The 22,553-nt window shown below is 45.3% G+C and overlaps 1 protein-coding gene across 2 annotated transcripts in view; it reads left to right on the top strand.

Annotated features, from left to right (window-relative positions):
* Cpx (synaptic transmission protein complexin) overlaps nucleotides 1-22,553 on the top strand; it is a 211,932-nt gene that overhangs the window by 175,749 nt on the left and 13,630 nt on the right. For both annotated transcript variants that reach the window (XM_076774330.1, XM_076774331.1), the window contains one exon: nucleotides 17,852-18,015. In XM_076774330.1, the coding sequence (XP_076630445.1) occupies nucleotides 17,852-18,015 (164 nt within the window). The remainder of the gene's footprint in view (nucleotides 1-17,851; nucleotides 18,016-22,553) is intronic.

Here is a 22,553-nt window from a genome sequence, read left to right as displayed (position 1 = left end):
ATTCCAGTTGAAACGGGGTTGAAAATCGAGTGACAGATTTTAAGATTTTCGTCCGACAGTCGTGTCAGAGATACGGAAAGTTAAAAATGTGTAGTTTGCGGAAGAGAAAAATGGTCGAAATCCAACCGATCGAGCAGGTTTGAGGACGTTTGCGGATTGGAATTCAAATTCAGTTCGTAGGATTGTCGGACGTCTGTTTCACCTAGTTATCAGAGTACTGGATACTCTTAACTGTTTCTATCCCGTTCGGAGACAGAATGTTATCCGTGGCGGATTTAATTGGAATTGTACCGGAGCTACAATCGCTGCTACTTTGAACCACTGTTTCTATAGCTGCGAATGTAGTTCAACGGAATAACTGGCATCCATTTTACAAATGCTCTTATCGCGCGACATCCTCGACGATAACCACTCTTTTCGCCAAATAATAACGGAATAATGAAACTTTTGTCACGGTTCAATTTACGGAGAAGCCCCAGGCGACTCTAACGAGCATACAATGTTTCGAACACGATGGCCGTGACGCTGTCAATTTGCGAACGACGACCGTAGTCGATTGTAAACGATAAAAGAGTCGTTAAGGGTGCGCGACTTTCCGCGACACTTGGAAAAATCGAGGGATTTTCCCAGCAATTTTGCACTCTACGGAGAGATTTTCGTAAACAGATCGATTTTAAATCGTAGAAGGTAAGTCCGCTCTCTCGGGGAAGCTCGAAAATCGTTACTTCATTTTCCGCGAATTTCACCAAAAGTCTTTTAAGAGCTTATTTCAAAGTATTTAAAATGCAAAATACTCGCGTCAAAAGAGCTAGTTAAAAATTCCCCTTAACGAGCGACCGATCGTTATTAAACGGAACAGAATGCAGTCGCGTTTGCGCCGCGAAACGGAAAAGGAGCCGCGTGTGCCTCTGACTGTTCGATAAGGCAAAAAAACGGCCAGAGACAAATTCCAGAAAGCTTTCGGGTGCAGCGTTAAACGGAACGATTGGTACGCGTCTGCGGTAATAAAGAGCACTCGGACGCGTTCGATATTTCACCGTCGAATTTATCGAGAACCTGCAGACTGGGTTTTTGCAACGACCGCGTCGGTAAACTCGTGCTATACAAATTTTCGTCGAAACGGTCGGGGGCCGTTTCAGCCGCGTATAATTTAATTGATTCGACGTACACCGACGCGAACAGGACACGGGAATATGGAATTCGGTTTATTCGTCGGAATCCAATTACAAACAGTGCCCGCAATTGATTTGTTAAATATGTGCTTTTAAACTTCCTTAGTCGGCCGTAACGTTTTCCACGGAATCGAGTTTCCCTTGTTTTCTTCCCGACTGTGGACGAGCACACGAACAATTCGCTACCAGAAGGATTTATCCCGGTCCTCTCACGGGTTTCACCGTCCACGCGGAAAGAGCTTATTCGTTTTGTGGACCACGCGAAAAAAAAAAAGTGGATCGCCGCGAAAAATTGCGAAGCCCCGCAACGTGCCGTCTCGTGCAATAACGCTTAGAAATACGAATCGTAAACAAGACAGGTGGCACGCAAACCGAGCACTCACGGAGTCTGCGTAACGATAACTCCGATCCGACATAACTGGGACGTTTTAACGAACACTGGGTGCCTCTTGTACACGCGATTTCGACGATTCCTAGTGCTTTGCAATTCTTTCGCGGCGGTATCGTGAATCGCAGGGTCTCGAAAGTTTAGTAGATTGTAGAGTAATAATGGATGGGGTTGAGAATGGGCAATTATAGCTCGCTAGATAGATAAAGTAAAGTGGAATTTAATAAGTAAGGGCTCTCAAATTTAATCGGTGGGAATTATTATTATTATTTATTTATTAACGGGAAGAAAACCCCTTTAGTATGAAAATATAGATCATAATAAATATTATCGCTCGTAAAGTTTAGCAAAATAATTACATCTGTTTTTGCATGAGTCATTCTACCCAATTTCTATACTATTTGTAGAATCTTGTTGCGATGGCTTTCGGAATAAAATAGAATATGATTTCCCAGATATTTTGACGGTCCATGCGAGGGAAAATTGCAACGAAAATCGATACTCTGGAGTTCCCTTTTGGATTTTGCGATGGCGATGCGTCCAACGTTCGTAGTCGAGTGAGCTTCTCCTTGAAACGCGCGTAACTTTGCACGATAACCCGCACCGGAAACTCTCCGACGACGAAGCTCCAAGAATTTCCTAACCGAGGAATTTGAAACGTTCCAACGACCCGCGGTCGACGCAACTATTTCGGACGTTAATGTTTTTTAATCGTTTTCAAGCGTCCGTCGTTTGATACGAATTTTCCCCGTCGCGGTATTCTTGGAGAAATAACGAACCAACGATAGATAGATGCTAATTAGCGACGAACGTTGCTGCGTTCTGCGAGCCTCGACGTTCGATTTCGGGATAATTAATGACCGAACCGCATGGCGCGCAAAAAGGCAAACGCCATCGACAACCGTCAAAGTTCCCGGACTCCTTTCGATGCAAATTAATTCGATTCCAACAAAACGCAGCCAAAGAGGCGCCTCTTCGAGCTCGAAAATATCGAAACTATTTTTAAAAAATTCCTTCCTTTTTTCGACGAGTCTCTATTAGACTCAGTCAGAGGTACAATTTTCTTTTTTATATACTTACAACAAATCTTCGCGTCACTCTGGACTTGTATATTTTTCGCAAAATTCCGTATTTATTTGCTACTTTACTTTATCCGTTAACTAAAGAAAAATTTGAGACGTATGATAGCTTCTTACAGGGCTCGAGCGCGACGACGAAGCGCCCGAAACGGGCTCGCGGATCCCCGTTCGTCGAACTTGGCTGATTTACTGGAATCCCGACGATCACGTGCGTGCCAGAACGTGCAATTAGAATCGCCTAATCGTTAGATCGAAGCGACCCGATAGCGTTCACGCGAGAGAACTCGGAACTATACAATTAATCCTCGAACTCGAGGATTATCCTTATCCCGACATAGCAATAATTCTTGGTGTATTTTGCTCCGGGGCCGGTTAGCGGGCGCGCTTATCGTGCGCCTCGGCCCGTTAAAGCGGTCGGGAATAATTCGAAAAGATTATCTGTCCGAAAGCGTTCGAGGAACGAGGCGGAAAGCAGACACCGAGACCCGGTTCGTTTCCGAAAAACCGCCTACGACTCGGTTCGAAAACGTCGAGAGGCCACGGAGGGAAAATTATGCGGCACGAGGCGTTAAACTGGTAGGCGGGATCCAAGGCGGGGTTCGTGGCTGAAAAGCCACAGCGGAAATCGCTTAATTCGTATTCAAGGATCGACGGTCTGGCCCGATCGGCTGGCATGCGATCCAGCCGTCACGTGTCAGATCTCGTTGAATTGCTGAGGTTTCCCTTCGACCGACCTCGACGGGTTATGCGTCACAAAAAGTAGAGTCTTTACGTGCACAAGCTGGCCTACTTCTCCCTTAGCGAACAGAGCTTCGAGCGTTCGCCTTGACTCGCGAAAGAGACCCTCCGCGTCAGCAGTTCACCGAGCCCGGCCAATAACGAACAAACAAAAAATTATTGGTACGCCAAGTCGAGCTCTTCTCTCCGTTTCTTGGTCGACTCGACGCCCGACGCGAGATTCATGGTTGCCTCTGACCTCGCGGGGCTATTACCAGATCCTTTTTTCAAACGACGCTGATAACCCGGGCGCTTGCCGTGTGACCCGTATTTTTTTAACGACGCTCATGAACGATCCAGCCCTCGAACATCTTGATAAGCGACAGCTGTTCGAACTAGTCGTCGCGCCGAATAAAAAGCCCACTAAATCTTTAGTTTGCTCGGAATAACGCGGGCATACGTTCCGTTCTGAATTCTTGCAGAAAAGTTTTACGCTTTGGTGCTCGATGCACCTATCAAATTGATAAGTGGACTGGGGATCTTTGTGCAAATTCATATCTTTATTGGTAGAATTAACGAAACGTAAGCTTTGTAGGGGGTTGTCCCTAAATTTAATAATTCGTATCTTGAAGTGTTTCTTATATTTTTGCATAGTGAGTGCACTCTGTAGTTTGTTGAGATTTAAAATTTCCCACAAATGTAACAGCTGTTAGAACAAGCCGTCCCACCGGACAAAAAGCTCGCTAAATCTTTGCGTGGGTATAAAAAGAAGTTTTTAATATTTAATGCTACTTTGGGCCCTTCCTTTCTTTCGCTAAGGACACGGTGAAACGACCCAACGATAATAAACGAACGCGCCTCCCTCTTTCTCGTTCTCCCGGTTCGATCCGGAGTTTCGTAAAAGTAAACTTCCGGCGTAAGCTTCTTACCGGTAAGTTTATTAGCTGTCGGTAATAAAACATTCTTCTTTGTTCGTGCCCGTTTATCCCGGCGTATAAAAGGGAAGCCGGGGTGTCCGGTAATTACCGTTTCTACGGTTCATTGGTCGCTCGTTAATTGGAGAGGGGGTAAATAATTGGAAAGGACAGCCGCGAGGGTCGCGAGGGACAAACGCGTCTATTAAGTTAAACCGCGTTCGAACGATTCTCGGCGAGATCAAGACGCGTCTTTCGCGTAAGCTCCCTCGCGAGTACTCGTTATATTTGTAATTTAAATGCAGAACAGAGGCGGATTCGCCGACACTCGTTTCGAGAAGTCCCCTCGAACCAGCCGCGGAGGGAATACTCCGTCTTGTTTCGAGCTCTCGTGTTTCTTCGTTGGTCGATGGGAACGAATTTCGAACGATCTTCGATGCGTTCGCGCGAAGCGATCTAGAAAATTGGAGGGAACGTTCGGGGTAGAAAAAAAAGGGACGATGAACAATATATTTACGGGTTGGGCGCAAAGTCTCGAGTGCTCGCTCTTTCGTGCAGCATATTCCCGTCGTCGGTCAGCCAGATGCTTGACCTACTCGTGCTTCGAGCTTGCACACTCGAGCTTTATCGGTGACAAGGTCGTGAAACGCGTCGTCGTCTCTTTCGCGATGGCGACCGCGGTCAAGCACGCTCACAGATCACGACTTTTCTTGCGTGCACGCTCGCTCGAAACCCAAGATCCATCGACGAACTTTTGAAAATTAGACCGAGGAAAGAGACACAAAACTTTCGAAAAAAATCTCGTAAAGTACGACTAAAGCTCCGAGGGGGAAAGTTCGACAAAGAGTCCTCCGTGTTTACCAAACCCTCGGGGCGGCTCTTGGTTCGTCGCCATCGACGAAAGCGGCGTTGATTGGCACACGGGTTGCTTCGTTAATTGCCTGAAAACGATTCGCAGCGAACGGGTATCGCCTGAAAAGGCCGACTTGGCAATTTCGCGAGAGCGCGGAGAGAACTCGAGGAACAAGTTAGCCCACGCTGCGATCCGTCTCCGACGAAACGAAGAAGAGGAAGGCGGAAATACGAAGAGAAATTACCCGGCTATTGTGGCGAGCAAAGCGAGGCTACGCCCGAGACAAGGATCATCCCGTGTTTCCGTCCGAACCAAGTTATCCGCGACACGGTCGAACCAAGGGAGAGAGAGAGAGAAAACCAAGAATCAATAGGACTAATTCGACGACGCGTTTCGAATACCTACTAACGCGAAACCAACTTCTCGGTACGGTTCTCTCTGTTTTCTGGCCCCGTTTCTGACGACTAATTACGAGAGACACCCGCGGGATTTTCACCGCGTCCGGAAGGAGAGACGGAGAGTTCTAATTGGACGACGATGTATCACGGAAGGAGGAGCGAAGTTTGGAAACGGTTGCGCGCGATAGAGTTGCCCACGTGCTTACGTTCCGAGATCCGAAATAGAACGGGATCCTCCGGCTATCGCTGCCGTCTCGTTCTTAACGAGAATGGAAACGACTACGGGAATTTCAACGGATATTTTACGGGAAAGTTGACAGTGAGAAACGCGGCACGATTAAACAGGTAAACCGACAGGAATAGGAATGTTGCGTTTTCGTTGCGGTCGTAACCCGACCGTATATCCTTTCGCGTAACCGCGCCACGAGATACGAAACCAGGCGGCTCGATAAGGAATCGTGGCCCGGGAATTCATCTATCGTTGTAAACATCTCGTCGAACGCGAAAGAGTTCTCGAGGAAATGTACATATTTCGAGCGTAAGTTGTTGAGAATACGGAGACGACACCGACGCAGGGATCGAAACCGTACGTTTCGAGCGTTCGTTAAAGATCGTGCGGGAGCAGGGATCGTAAATAACGATGCTCCGTAGAAATATTTCAATCCGCGGGCACGCGAAATCTCAGCCAGCACGAACGAAAACGATCGGTCTGCGTCGGTGTATCCAACGGCGGCGAAGAAAGGAGAGGATCTCGCGTGCCGTTCGCGTTGCACCGCTTCGTCGATGTTCACGGGAACCTCGTCCCTGAATCGACGATAAAAGCGACGCGACACGAGAAACCTTTGCTTCCTTTCTTTGCGATTCCCTCTTTCTTTTTTTCATCCTGAATCGATCGCTTCTATCAACTATCTCCTACGAACCGATCTCGAGCATTGTGTTTTTCCACTCCAAAGACATGAATATTTCACGCGCCGGGACCAACGGAGAGGAGAAATTAAAGCGAGCCGCGGATGATCCCATAAATTTAAATTTATGTTCGATAAGGTATACCGAGGTACTTTGAGAATTCTCTTTTAACCTTTTACTCGAGCGTCATTTTTACATTCACGCTGCAAGAATATCGTAAGGACAGTTCGAACGCGATGTCTATAGCAGCAGAAACTTTTGAACGCGTTTGTTGTACCTCGATAACGTTTGCTATATTTAGAATTCGGGGACGTTGTTAAATAACAAGTGTGACACAGTAGAGAGAAATGAATCAATGAGAATTAGAAATAGTATGGTTATACAGGGTGTTCAGCCACCCCTGGGAAAAATTTCAATGGGAGATTCTAGAGACCAAAATAACATGAAAATCAAGAATACCAATTTGTTGATTGAGGCTTCGTTAAAAACTTATTATCGTTTAAAGTTCCGCTTGTACTGAATTTTTTTCTCGAAAGTGCGTAGGATTTCGAGGGTATGTCTATTAACCAAAAATGATTGTAATCGACCCCCGCAATAAAAACTAATTTTTTCAATAACTTTCATAATAGTAATCTATTATAATCAGAATTGAATAGTACAGATTTAAAAAATGATTTGAAATTAAATCGTACGTTAATGCGAACAACTTGCATCGGTATTAAAATTTCGAATCAAGGAGAATCGTGGGGGGCTCGACGTGGTATGCAATCCCCGTGAAGGATATCGCGTATTTGTACGTATGCGCGGACGTCAATTAACGGAAATATCCTGATCGCGTAACGACCAAATAGAAACGTGAATTCCATTAAACAGACAGTAACGAACCATCCGTGGAGAACTCACAATCGGGCCGAGTGCGGGCCGCATCGATCGCCCCAAGAGCAAATTCTAGAGATGCGGTTAATTATGCCAGAGTGGCTTAATCAAGACTACTTGACTCGAGCTTATGGCAACCATACGCCTGTTACTCCGACGTAACCATGTAAACGTGTCACGTGAATGTCAGATTACTCGCTTCGGCCGGTTATTGATTATTGATTACGTTCCAGTCATTTAAGACAATGCTATAACCCCGTGATCCTCCGCCGATCATCGTGTCGACCCCTCCCTCCCCCTCCTGTGTCCTAAGATGTCGCCTACACGAAACACCTCGTTAACAGAATTCGTTTCCTCTTACACGGAATCGCCGTCTCGATCATGCGGATCGAGTATCAAAATCCTTGGATCGAAACTTGGATCGCAAATAAACCGGGGAAATGGTTTCAATTGTTAGACTTATTATTATATATTTCCCTACTTGTATTCGTACACTACTAATAGTGATTTGCTATGAATTCTTCGCTTCTCTATTTGCAAAGTAGTTTTTCTTGTGTTTTTTTAATATTAATAGACAAGTAATACCTAATTACAAACCCGATAGAGAAGTATAAATAATACAAATAGTACAGAAATCAAGAATAAGTGTCTTTTTTTGCACTTCGATGACCACACAAGAATCGAGTGGTGTCCAACGTGCCACGACCGTCCACATAAAAAACAATATTTCCTAAACTATGTCCTTTCACGATTACGTATTGTCTACATAATTTTATATTTTTTTTCGTAACCAGTGATATCTACCTGTTCAAATACTAATAATAATTTGCTGATACAGCAGTACCACTCGTATCGTTTGCAATTAGGTTTAATCGACGATCCAAACAGAGAATTTACCAATACGGGAAATCGAACCGGGCGAGTCTAATAATTCTAAATTGCCCGTTAAGGTAGTTTCCCATCAAGGTGTGCGCATCATCGTATCGGCAAACACAGCTGCTTCAATATTTGCGCTCGTATCTCCGCTCCTCAAATTTCTCGTTGACCAAAAGACGCGACCGTGCGTGCGTAACCTGATAGGAAACGGAAGTCGTCGGTGGAAAGAAGAATCGATGAACGATCGATACCGATCGACGAGTCGGGGAAAGAAAAGTGGGCGAAATTTATCGGAGAGAATCGAGTGGGTGGGGTCAGGAGAATCGCGAGGCCGGTCTCTGGTTGATAAGATCGATGCTTTGGAATCGGACGGGACGCGAATCCACGGGTTTCGAGGCAGCAAGTTCGATGTCTGGTTGCATTAGCGTCAGACAACGGGCGCCATGTTTTATGCATGAACGAAAAAACGTCCGGACAATTTGTTCCCGAACCGTGGCAGGGGACAACTTGACGGTCGGTTTTGCCCTCCTCTCGACTCGCTTCCTGTTTCTGATTCCCGTCTAAGAACGTCGAGCATCGAAGCAGCGGGACGTCGAACGAAATTTTTGGCGAGTCGCGGCTCACCGATTTCGATGGAAATCTGACTTCTCCGGGCATAGTTTTCCCGCGATCCATCCGGGGATTATGTCCGCCATCGAGGATAAAAACAAACCCGCGTACTGTCGATGGAAAACCGATCGCCGCGTCGGCGTAAAAACGTTCTGTCCGCGTTATCGCGCCCGCGGAGAAACTAACGAGCAGGCGTTAATAAAAACGAAATGGAAATCCGAGGGTCGTGTCGAATTCTGCAAACGGGCGCTAAAAAATTGTATATCGAGCCGATTGCACCGCGAAATCGTTTTATCACTGAAGAAACCGCGAAACGTTTCTTCGACATTGATATCTCCGCTACAGAAACGATAGAATAATTTACAAAGTAGTTTCGCGAGTTGCAACTTTATGAAAAAATTTCTCCAACTACCCTGGATTATACCCCTGTCCAGTAAAACTTTATCGCTTGGTTAACGTCAAGTTGTAGCAACTTTCCTCGTATCAAGAGTGCGACGAGTCGTTTAATTCGCAAGTTCAAGTTCATATTTTCTAAACGACCAGGATCAAGCACGAAAGCAAAATACGCGAAGTTTGGTTAAAATAAAGTTCGAACGTGTCGCGACGGACTACCGATCGCACCTTTCGAAACAGTTTCGAAACTCCGACCGCAGCTGTACGCGTGTATCGCCATCTCGAACAGAGTATAATACCTTCGAGACGAAAACGTAGCCTTACCTACGATACAGATTCGCGATTTCAGGGGCCATTTTCCGCCGGCGAACTACCAAATTTCCAACCGAAACTCCTGATCGTGCCAAGTCCTCGCGCAATTTACTCGATGGGAATGCGGTTCGCGAACCGTGTGCGTGCAACGAGTTAAACGTGAACAGATTGCAATATTTCGCGCGACAAAATAACGAGCGATACGACCGTAAGTTCGACCCCCAATAACGGGTAAATTGTTCCTTCGTTCGATACGACGACTTCGATTCAGACTTGCAGTTTTATTTCCACTCGTATTCGTACACTGATGATTCGCTATAAGGCAGAAGAAACTTGTTTTTTTATATTATTAACGGGCAATGCTTAATTACAAAACCGTTGGAGGGGTAAATACACTGTTTATAATATAATATAAACTGTTTATAATATAAACAGTGTATTTATTATGCAGTATTACTATACGATAATGTCAACAGTACGCGGAATACAGTGTTTCCAAACGGTCAGCTAGTTATTTCTTTTGTTTACCAAATTGTTGGTAATTAAGACTGTATTGTTACTTCTTTATTTACGAAGTAGTTTTCTTTTTGTTTTTTAATATTAACAGGCAAGTAATACCGAATTGCAAATCCGATAGAGAAGTATAAATAACATAAACAGTACAGAAATCAAGAACACGTGTTTGTTTCCTCCCAAGCGATAACCATATGTCCAACGTGTCACGACCGTCGACACAAGAAACAAATTTTATTTTTAATTTATTCACAACACAAACTTACACCAGTTTCAAAAACAACGACTCAGTTCATAAGAAACAAGCTTTTTTGATGAATATACATATCCCCGAAATCCTACCCTCCGAGAAAAAAATTCGAGTAGGTGATGTTTTTCGGCGAAAAAAAAAATTTTTCAAATCGTTCTAAAAAAATTATTTCCGATTGCAAGGGTCCATTATAATCATTTTTGATGAATAGATATACCCCGGAAATCCTGCCCAGTTTGGAGAAAAAAATTCGAGAAGGTGTGAAATTTTTCAACAAAATTAAAAAATTTTAAATCGTTCTAAAAAAATTATTTTTGATTGCAGGGACCAATTACAATCATTTTTGGTGAATACATATACCCCCGAAATCCTACCCACTTTCGAGAAAAAAATTCAGTATTGGCGGAACTTTAAACGTTAATAACTTCTTAACGAAGCCACCATCAACAAATTGGTATTCTTGATTTTCATCTTATTTTGACCTCTAGAATCTCCCATTAAAATTTTTCCCAGGTGTGGCCGAACACCCTGTATATTGTGTTAATAATGTCATTAGAAAAATATCGAGAATATCCCTAGATAATTCCAATTTACTAAACACAAATGGAAGCGAGTTTAGGGATGAATTAAACATTTTTATTCATCGATCGCGAATAAAAGTTGCCAGACTCAGCGAGCATTGTCACCGAGATTTCGAATTTGCGGGAAACGAGCGCGCATGAATTCGCGTCGGCGGGGGGAAGACGGAGCCCGTTTCGATTTCGAAAGCGCGCGGACGACATCGTTATCGAGCCCATTGATCGGATCTGCATTTTAACTGGATTTTACAAGACTTAACCGCGTCATTCCGCTACAGGCCAGGCTATAACGAGTATAAAAAGGGACGGATAGAAACCGGGAAGGATCGAGCAGATGCGAATCCTCGCTTCGCCGACGAACAATATGCTATCCAATCATCGGCACGGAGATGTTGCACCTGATGGCGAAACAAGTTTACGCCGATTTCAAAGGAATCCTAGACACCGACCCGGAAGATAGAAATCGTTCTTTCTGCCTCTCTTCCTCGTTTCTGTTTCGGCCCGGATTAAGGGCCAGCTGGAAAGCCGGCTGGACCGAGAAAACGAGAGGATTATTCGCTAGCGAGTGAATTTTCCGACGGATAGAAGAGTCGAGGAGAGGAGCCTCTCGCTTCCGGGATTGATACGAGACTGCGTTCGCAAATTTGATTCTCGCCTACACGGATACGTCTTGTTCGCAATTCCGAGCCCGATAAATTGTCATTGAAGACGGAAACAAGTTTCCACGCTTACCTCCTCTCTTTTCCAACGCGTTCCCTCGAACCATCCGAGCGCGTTTCACTCGATAAAAAATTCAATCAACGCCCCTCAGTTAATTAACACGTTCACTGCCACGTTAGTTTTTCGTGTCCAAAGGTGTATTCAACGTTCGTTAAAATCATAAAAATTTATTATTTTTCGATACGTCAAATTAACATAGCGTTATTTATAATTTTACCAACGTTAGATTTCTAACATTGTAAACAATATTGCAGCACGTGAGTTTAAAAATCGTGTTAGACTACGCTGTGACGTCGATATCGTCCCGATTGGTTTTTGGAAATCTTCGAATCTCGATACACGCTTTCAGAGCAGCTTGTACCGTGCTTTTCGCTGATCTCGAAATAAACAACCGCGGCTGTGGTTCTCTCAGGGAAAAGAAAACGTGTGCTCGTTTAATTCGCGGAAAGAAAATACCGCTGAAACGAACGGACCGGGGAGAGCTCGAGAGATCGATTTAATTCGCCAGATTCATCCGCGAAGACGACGCTATTACGTTACATTGCATTACGTTACATCGTTCGACTGAAATGATATATTCCGACTGGGAAAATGAACCGCCTCCACTTCCTTTTCGTCGTAATGGGAGATCCTTACCCGAGATCGATCGTAGCTCGTTGGTTAGGGAATCGTTTAATATCGTTTGCAAAAATAATTTTTCTTTCCGATCTACGTTCGATAAATCAACGAGCACGAACTAGGGGAAACCTAACTACATTTTCAACGTTAAATCTCAAGTGGATACTCGAGCCCAATGCTAATCTATCAAGAATATTTTTAACTTGATTAGCATTTAATTCTCGAGTAATTTCGAAAATGATCGACAACCACCGTCTACTTCCGGTAGAATCAAGCCTTCGTAAATGTTTTTATTTCCCTCCCAATCAGAGAGTAACACTTGATATTTTATCAATCATCGACAACATAATCAGCCCCCAACGAATTTAATTCCGCTCGCGATTTCATCGATAATGTTATTTAACGTTCATTGGGCGGTACTCGAGCCTGCTGAATTTTAATCGGCAAAATTATAGTAAATATTGTACGGCGCGTAAAAGATAAATACGTCGAACCAAACAGAACGAGATTTATTAATCGTACACCTACATTAATTACAAGAATAGAATTTTCATCGTGGAAATCTCGTTGTGTTTATCGACGATATTATGCACTTAAGTTTCTTTGCACGCGATTCCGAATCGTAGTTGAAATTACTCCCATCAAATAATTATTTTACGCTCTGCGCATAAGCTTGTACTCTCTCTTCACGGTCAGAGAAATTGTTATCGCCGCGTACGTAACGGTGTACGTAAACGATAGTTGCAGACGTCTCGCAGCCAGCGTTCTCGCCAATTCTGCAACGTTCTTTCTTTCTTTCCGGCCGGAAGTCGCGAGATTCTCGGACGATTGCCGGAGAATTTCATTTTATCGGACAAAAGTGTTCAAACCTGCATACCTGCGCATTTCTGCCGTCCCGCTGGACAGAAAGAATTCGCTCTACCGTGGAAGAAAGCTACGCTCCCACCTTTTTTCGCCAAAAAATGCCACAGCCGCGTTTAATCGTTCCCCGTGTCCGTCGCTCGAGAAGCTTTCGACGTTAACGAGGATTTGCGCGTTAATTTCTTCACCGGGAAATTAAGCCGCGATCCTTGGGTGAAAAAATGGATCGTAACGGACAACGAAAAGAAGCTTGCATCGATCATTCGGTGACACCGTGCCCGCGTCCGTGAAACAACCGCTTTTTCGACCAAAGTTTCCCGCGACAAATCATTCTCGTTGGACTCGAAACGTTTGCTATGTTTCTTCCGAAAAAGTTTGCTAGAAATTAGCGATACGCCATCGAGGACTGTACACACGTGTTTCTTCGAGGCAACGACGGCCTCGAAGGGAAGAATTTTCTCGCGAAAAGTTTTATCGTCGCCAGAAATGACGGAAGGAGGGGGAGTCGTGGCCCGATATCCCAGTTCTCCCGACAGCTTCCTTAAAAGCTTCCTTTATTAATCTCTTCTTTTGTTATTCGGCCTTAATTGACAGAGAGTAACAGTGTTTAGCACTCCCGGCCATTCTCTCGATTCCTCGTTTCGGAGCAACAATGCGAAAGGAACGAGAAACGAATTCGCGTTAATGAATTCGAGCGTGCATTCGTGCCGTCACTTCTTCCCCCACCCCCCCCCCCCCCATCCGTCGACTTCTTAAACGTGCTCCTCGAGCTTTTCTCCGGGCAACGCCAACATAAAATCGCGTTTTCTCATCGCGCCGCGACACTCGCGGAATGTTTAATCGCTTTGCGAAAAATCCCAAGGAAACAGAAATTTCAACCGCGAATAGAAACGAGCGCAAATCGAATGAAACTACTCTCGTCAAACGTCTTTAATTGCTTTCTCTTGTCTTCGTTAACTCGGTTTCAACAAATTAATTTTTACTTGTTTGCGTTTCCTATTTTTTATCACGGATAATAAAGAGTGCAATCCGTTGATCACTCTATCTATCGATCGATCGGTTAGCAGTCGATAAAGTGTTAAGATCCCAGACGAAAATTTGCTACGTTTGTTGAGTTTGTCTCGTTGCATTGAGAACTTGAGAAATTATTAGTATTCAGCGTGATCGCAGGTCGTTTTCTTTCCAAACACTCGCACGAATCTAGTTTTCGCGACTGCTTATTAAAGAATGAGTCGCACGATACGCGTTCTTCCGATCGAACTCGATCGTTCGCCCGATTAATAACCCCCGAAGGCCCGTGAGTCGCAGAATTCGACGGTGAAAGAAACCTCTGTCAAACAGAGAGACATATAGGAGAGAAAAAAGGAACGAGGGAAGAAACGTTCGTCGGAGATTGCTTTTCGTCGCTTTCATTCCTCTGGCACGCGGATGATTACCGATGACTATCGAGGCCGCGGTCGTTGTTTCCTTTGCTTTGCACCCTTTGTGCTTCACCTTTTCTCCGCGTTTCTCCAGTCTCCGGGTAAAAAACACCGCTGGATTTACCCTGCGTTTCCATGCAGTCGTTGTCGTTTTGCAGACAAAAAAACAATAGCGATTTCGAAGGGAACTCGCGACCATCGTTCACCGTTTCTCTCCTCGCAATGTCTTTTGGAAACCATTCGGCGGCTTCTTTTGTTTATATCGCCGAGAGCAGAGCACCGTGACTCCTCGTTAAAAAAAAATAGGCCGTGCATTTGGGCGCCGCGATGGCTCGAATCCGTCGCCCCAAAAATTTAACGAAACCTGAAATTATTTCGATCGTCGCGCGCCTTATTAGCGGATCGTTCGAAGCTTTGGCTCCGCCTTTTCGCGAACGCTCCGCGCTGTGAAAACGTTGCGTTCCTCGGTAACGAATAAATAAACGGTAATTGGACGAAAACGCGTACGCGGAACGGAGTATTTTAATTATCGCGAGGAACGCGCGCACCGTCGACGTTAAAGGGGCGTGTAATTATTAAGAATACTAGGAAAAAGTGTCTGGAAAACAGGATTCAGCGATGGCATCGTTCCGCGTAATGATCCGCGACGCGGATTCGCGGGGACAAAAAGCCAAGCTGCAACGACTCTTGGCCTAGATGCGAAGACAGGCCCGAAAGAGGGTCGACTCGCTCGTTTCGCGCTGAAATATCGACGAGAGAACCCGTTGATGACTCCGCCGTGGCGCTTTTAAATGATCGTCGGCCATTTAAATTCCAGCGAAATCGCTAATGAAAAATTTCCGCGAGACCTGACAAATTCGCGTGAAATCCATGAACGCGAGTTTACCCCGTTGATTTTCTCGGTGAAACCAAATGTCGCGATCGTCGATAAAAAAAAATGTAGATCTTCCGCGCGCGAGCGCATACCTCCCGATGATCTTGCCGTGTGCGCGACGGAAAGCTAAAAACGACGCGTTATTCGCGAGAATATCGGTGTAAATGACAACGTCCCTTCCCCGTCGCTCCATTTACACCGCGAACAATTGTTCTCGTTTTCTATTATAGCTGTTCCCGTTGCGCGACTGCACCCAGGAAACGATGTCGTCGCGAGGCGCGTACGAGTCGTATCGTTCGTAAATCGAGTAGACGAAACGTCCCCGGCCGGAAAAGTTCACCTTTTTATTTTCGTTTCTTATCGTCGCCGGGAGACGTTCATGTGGCAGAAAACATTCGTTTCTCTTTGAACGATACCGTCGGAAAAATATAACGCCACTCAACGGGACGACAAAGCGACTGAAAACTAGTCCGAGTCCCGGTTAATAACGGATTCTTTCGTCGCATTCAAATTTTAACTACGCCAAAAGAAATTTAACAAACACGAATGGGTTGGTCGAAACATTCAGCGAAATAGCTGTGCTTACGCGCTCGGAACGAGAAAACTGGGTCGTGTGCATTGTTTTATTATATTCGATCGCCACAATGGGGACCGAGTTTATATAATTCTTGCTTAATCTGCGAACAGTTCGGCCACGGATTTCGCCGTAGAAACGTAGTATAGGCGGGGAAAAAAACATACGGAGAGTTGGATTTTAATTTTCCGCCGGGTTCTCAAAAAGTTACGCGACGAAAATGGAGGCGTCGAATTAAGCGAAAGATAAGACGAGCCAAACGCGGCCGGAGGACGATGTAATAATGTAAATGCACCGTGCGCGTTGCATAAGCGACACGACGAAGAAATTTAACATGGTCTCGCCGAGTAGAGGGGGACGATTAACGATAAGTGGCCTGTCGTTAAAAGCCGGCAAACGCGATTAAATAATCGAGCAAGGTACGTGCCTGAATTTAGAGAAAAATAAAGGAAGAGGAGATTCTTTCGACGAATTGATCGCTGTTTGGATTAATCGTTTAAATTTTGTGGTGGTGAAAAGTGCGGGAGTTTTGAATCCATTCGCGTGATCCAGTCGGTAAGCGTTGTCGGCAAAAAAGTCGATTAATAGGCTACCGGTCGGCAAGTGTCGGTAATAAAGAGCCGATTAATGGGCTAACGGTCGGTAAAACGTTAAGAAACACACGCGGAATAATAGAAAACATGCAGAGAAACGCGGGCAGGGAAATGGGAGAATAAAAACAGAAGAAAGAAGCGAAAGAGGTGGAGAATGAACGTCGTGTCCCTGGCTTGGACTTCAAAGTACCTTTCCAGCTCGCGAAAACCAGTATTGCGGGAAACAGTGCAAATAGAAAGGACGAGATAGCGGACGGATAGCACGGAAAGAAAGGGAAAATGGCAGACGGCGCCGGGACAGAAGTAGTATTAATTTCCTCGAGCCCGGAGGTCCTGGCACATCATTCTCCGGCAGACAGCAGGAAAGACGAATCCCTTTCGTTTCCCTTCAGCCCGAGTCCCGTGTCTACCTTCTCGATATTGCCAACATCGCGGGCGCTTGCAACTCCACGGCACGGTTTCTCAGCCTCAAAGCGAGCCAGCTTTACGTAACAACGACCGTCGCGCGAATTTCCACTCGGAATTCTTCCCGTTTCTCGTTCGTCGAACCGCTACCCGAAAAATTCACAGTTTCTCGTTTGTCCGTTTCTCCTCCCGCCGCAACTATTCGCTTAATTTCCAAGTTCGCGTCCATCAACTATTCCGCTCGTAGAAATCTCCGACTTTCGACGGTTTGTTTGACGATAGTTGTCTGCTGATTTTGTTTTAATGCGTTTATTTAAAGAAAGATGAGGAACGACATTGCTCGTGGGATGGGATCAGTAATATATCTTCGTTAAAACGTTGTAACGCGAAAAAAGCGATTTGTATCTCTCGGTTTTGTCACCGTAGTCGCAAAGTCGAAATGACTCTGGAGAGGAATTCGTCTCTGTCCTGGAGAGGAACGGGGTGTGAGAGGGGGTTGAGTCGAATTAACCGAAGGAAAATCTTTCCAGGGGTAACGGTGCAGCATGTAGTGGGTATATCTGCAAGATAGACTCTGTTACAAGGTAGAAAGTTTCCTGTTTGTCGTGTCGGTTGAACCAGACTTTCCTGCAGCGGAATAATCTTCGCTGGAAACTCGGTATGACCCCGCAATGGTATATAAACTACGAGGGAACAGTACCGTAGCCATCAGGCTGATTTACAATGTTTGTTCCCCGGGGTAAACCGTTAGTTTCTCGTCGTCTATTATCGCGGTAGTTTGTACACCGAATATAACCTAAATGGAACAGACCAATCGAGCCCCGGAACAAAGATACGAAGAAGCTTTAATGTTCCCCGAGATATCAATTATTACTCGACTAATCTCGAAGCGCGTTCGAATAGAAAAATACCGCCCGGACCTATTTTAAACTCGTCCCTTTTGTTTTGCAGGAGCCGTTGGTGGCGAAGGCGGAGACGAAGATGACAAGGAGAAGGAAGAGGAGGCCGAGAGAGAAAGGCAAGAAGCCATCAGGGAGGCTGAGGAGCGACGGAAGGAAAAGCACCGTAAAATGGAGGAAGAGCGAGAAAAGATGCGACAAGAAATCAGGGACAAGGTAGGAAACTCGCCACGTTCGATAAATTTAGTAATATTTTCGAAATCCGACGATCGGTCTTCCGCGTTCCCGATTACGCTTTTTTCCGTCCAACGATTTCATCGAAGAACGCCGAAAGATACGCGCACGGAAGAGGTCTTCTTCGTCTCAAGAGAAGAAGTCGTTTTCGTCTCGTAAAGGCTATCCATTCCCGCTATCTTTAACAGCTTCAAAGAGGTTTCGTTTGGGAGATGGCGCGTTGAATGGGCGAGTGCAACCGGAAAGGCGTACGAATGATAAAAAGACGCGGATCGAAAGTCTCCGCTTATTTAGAAATGTACGGGCCTGTGTGCACCGCGGCCAAATCCCGGAGGTACGGAGCTAAGATACAGATATCCGTGTGTACTGCGTTCGCTGTATATCGAGTGGCTTCTGGGAGCTCGAAAATTTCAAAGCTCCTTCGTTCCGCCTAAAAAGAGTACGTTAAAGCTGATATTTCTACGGAGCAACCGCGATGCACCGTCCGAAATAACTCCTCAAAGATGCCCGGTTTACGAGACTTCCCGTTAACATTGAGCCAGGTGCTTCGCGAAACTTCAAATCACTTTTATCCGGGATAAACAATCTTTCGTAATATTGCAATTTACGCGCGATGAAGTAATAATTTTTTTACCCGTAAATAAATGAATAAATAAGTATCTTTTGGTCGTCTTCCCGCGTTTAGCGATAAAGGAACAGCTGGTGTCGTTTGTCGATGAATTCGTCGCGTAACCGCGTGCTTCCGATCGAAATCTGTCGCTCGTCGAAGTGGATTTCTTCCTCCCCTCGTGGGTATTAACCAGCCCCTTCTATCCCGCGATTACGCTGAAAAATGGCATCCTTCCCCGGTCGTGGAACGTCTATCGACTCTATCGGTTATATTACCGATTTCTTAATATCGACGTCGAGCGTGCCTCGACAAAATTAATACCACCCCCACCTGGGTACACGTTGTTCGCGGCAAATCTAATATTTCATTATCGCTTATCTCGATGTTCCTTTTCTCGAAGGGTCTACCCCCTACCTATCGCGTTACCGTCGCGCCGCCAGAAGCTCCCAGAGGTTATCGCGTAGGCGTGATGTTTCCCGTCAACCGCGATAAATCTCCTTGCCATTCCCGCGGTCTCTTCGGTTCCGACGTTCCTCTCGAACGCCATGAAAAATGAACACGGCGAGATTATTATTACTTTCGAGGATCGATGTACTCTTTCCCCCGCGTTTTAAACGTCCACGTAAGGACACGTTCGAGAACCATTAATTATCCCGCCGCGTCAACGAGCCCCTACATTTTCGTTTCTATCGTCGTGTACTCATTATTGCATCAAACGCGACGCGAAACACCGTATATGCTAATCCACGGAGACCGCGACAACACCGCGAGAATTCCCTCCAAGGTGACTTTATGGAAATTTCAACCTTCGAATTATTGTTATTGTTATTCATTTATTCATGGGAATTTTTCATACTCTTTCCATTTATTTTTACCGCAAATTTTTATTAACATTTTGTTACTTTTTATTTACGAAGTACTCTTTATTTTTAATATTAACGGTGCAATTTATTTATTTAGTGTACTGGATATAACCATTTGATTGCCTACGTATAAACAAATAATGCGAACAATATACAAATCAATAACATGTTTTTTCCCCCAAGCAGTCACCCATCCCAAAGTGCTGCACTTGACCGCGCCCAATGCAGCTTCACTTCGGTGAACGAACGAGGGGCCCGATGCTTTCAACGTTCCATAACTGTTGACAAGTTTTACCGTTAATTCTGTCCTCTTGAAATAGTTGGGTGCTTTACCGATTCTAGATACACTGATAAATTCATCGTTATTGTTATTCACGGGAATTTTTATAGAATACTCTTTCCACTTATTTCTATCCCAAATATTGTTAATTACTCTCCGTGTTACTTCTATTTACAAAGTAGGTTTCTTTTTAATATTACAACGGTATATATTTATTTAATATTCGGAATATATCCCAAATAAAATCCCGATAATACATTTTTTTATCGAGTGGTCACCCCCATCCTGTACTGCACGCGGTCCAATGCAGCTGCACTTCGATGACCGGAACGAGGACCAATTGTTTCAACGTGCCACGACCGTCGACAAGTTACGCTTTTAATTCAGTCCACTTAAATTAGTTGAATGCTTAACTGATTACAGATACACCGATGTAATTAACGTTACGTAAGGTGGACCGTTCGACTATATTCGCCAAAGAGTCGATTCTAATCTGTCCCGAAACGTTAGGGAAAGACGAGCTACGTGACGATTCCATTGTGATTCGGAACGTCAATAGGAAACAGAGTAATTATCTAACGAAGCTGATTTCATAATTCGAACGCGCGTGGAACGGCCGCTCGGTCTCGCATTTTGTCGGCTGCAATCACGCTAATTAGTCGCGACCGGCCCGATGATACGTAACCGTTTGATCAACGGGAAACCATTGTTCACGGGGACTGTTCGCGGTTTCGTAATCGCGTACCGATAATGACACTAACGAATAATCCTCGACGCGCGATTATTTTCACGCGCTGCGCGCTACTCTGCAAACTTTCGCGAGTGCCCGAGACAATTTCGATCCGCGAACAATGAGCGATAATGGCGGGTCCGTTCCCGCGCCACTGTCGCGCGTACGCGAAAAATAGCGTTCATTTGCCCGTTACGGCCGCCATTTCGTCCCGTCATTTCGAAAGCCCGTCTCGCGATTAATGCGTTTATTTTGGTAAATGCTTCGCTTAATTCGACCCCGTCGAGCGGTCCCTGCCCTATGCAAAAACACACCCTCGCCGATATTTGCCAACGTTACGATCCTTTGCAACCGAATCGATGTTTCGCCTCTCCGGGCGGACAAACAACAGAGGACTCGAAACGTATTAATTTTCAAAGAGAATTCTAGCGAGGCTCGGCAAAGAGAGGCATAATTATTCGTAGAAACGGGAAGACGTTAATCCGGCAAACGTCACCAAAAAGATAAATCGTCCGCGACGGACGAGCTCCAAGGCGACCGCTTACTGGTTCGCACGTTTGCCGTGCTTCCGGCAAGAACGAAGCAAGTTAAAATGCAAATTTGATTACGGAGCGGAGCCGCGAGCCGAATAGTCCGTGTCGAGCGTGTCACGTTCGCGAGTTGACGTCCTTCTTCGTATAAATATGTCGACGCGCGTGTGCATAAGCGCAGACAAAGTTTCTCGAACACAAAACGCGACGACTGTTTATCGCCGCGTCGCGGAAACGTGGCGGCGCTCGAGATCGTTTCCGGCCGACGGGATTCAACGTCACGCTTCAGATTACAAACTTAACGTTACGAAACTCATAAATATTATTTGCTAGCAATTTATCTTTCATTTATTTACGGGAAGAGAAACACTTTAGTACAAAAGTTGTAATATGCAAGGAACATCGATAATTAATTTACAATGCTCTGCAAGGATAATTCTAGACTTTCCAACGATTGTTTCTTTCGAATATTTTAAGAAAGTGCATTTTAACGTAAATGTCGATCCAACGGATTGCAATAAAATTCGTAAAAAGATGGCCATTTCTTCCGAAAAGCCCCTGCGAGTACGTCGTTTCCGTTCGCGAGAAGACATCGATATTTTCGCCCTTTGAAGCCCCCGGAACTCTTCGCGTATGCAAGGACGAATGTTCCGGGGCAACTTTTCGCGGCCGCGACATCGCGAACGCGGCATAAAACACGCACGGAGGGCGCTTGCAGTCCGTGAAACGGAATTGCTTATCGCGAGAACGCCTAGCAAAGCTTGGCCATTGTTTGCTCAGTTCCGTCGCTCGGGAACAAACTCGATCTCTCTCCCTTTCCGCGCGACCCGAGCGCGCATCAAACTCCGCAAACGCTCGGAAATATTATTACTTAGTCGAATAGAAAACGGTAAACGTCTAAGCTCCCGCTCGAAACTTTCAACGCCGTGTCGAGAATCTCTATCGATGCAACCTCTCGCTCGCCTTCATATTCTAAACGCGCCTTGTCCTCTCATACTTTGGAAACTCCGCCCGTTATCTCCCTCTTCGATTATCCAAAAGTTGTGCACTTTTTATTTTTATTCGACAAACGGGAATCCCCACGCACGAAACAAAGTTGTTTCTTTCTTCTTCCGTTTCCATGCGTTTCGGTTTCCCCACCGAAAAACAACGTTGGAATTCGCAATTTAGCGCGAAGAGATCTAGCTCTATCGAGGAGAAGAGATAATTCGTCGATGGTGATGGTTGGAAAAGCGTCGCGCGACGAACCGACGTTCGAAAAGTTTTTCAACGCGACCGATTTACCGGGAAACAAACGACAGGACGGGCAAAAAAAGAGTCCAACAAAGGGTGAAGAGATGGAAAAGGACAAACAGATGACACGCGAGATCGTACTATTGTCAATCCTGATGTATTGTCCTGTCAGGGCGTAGTCAACGGCGTTGACATGACCCAGATGGAGTCGAGGACTCTTACGGAATAATCGAGAAAAATACGTATCGCGGTAAGCATTGTGCGTACTAAATGA

The sequence above is a fragment of the Colletes latitarsis genome, chromosome 10 (assembly GCF_051014445.1).
Source record: "Colletes latitarsis isolate SP2378_abdomen chromosome 10, iyColLati1, whole genome shotgun sequence".
Taxonomy (NCBI): domain Eukaryota; kingdom Metazoa; phylum Arthropoda; class Insecta; order Hymenoptera; family Colletidae; genus Colletes; species Colletes latitarsis.
Note: the sequence above shows the minus strand (reverse complement) of the source record. Positions and strands in the feature narration are given on the sequence as shown.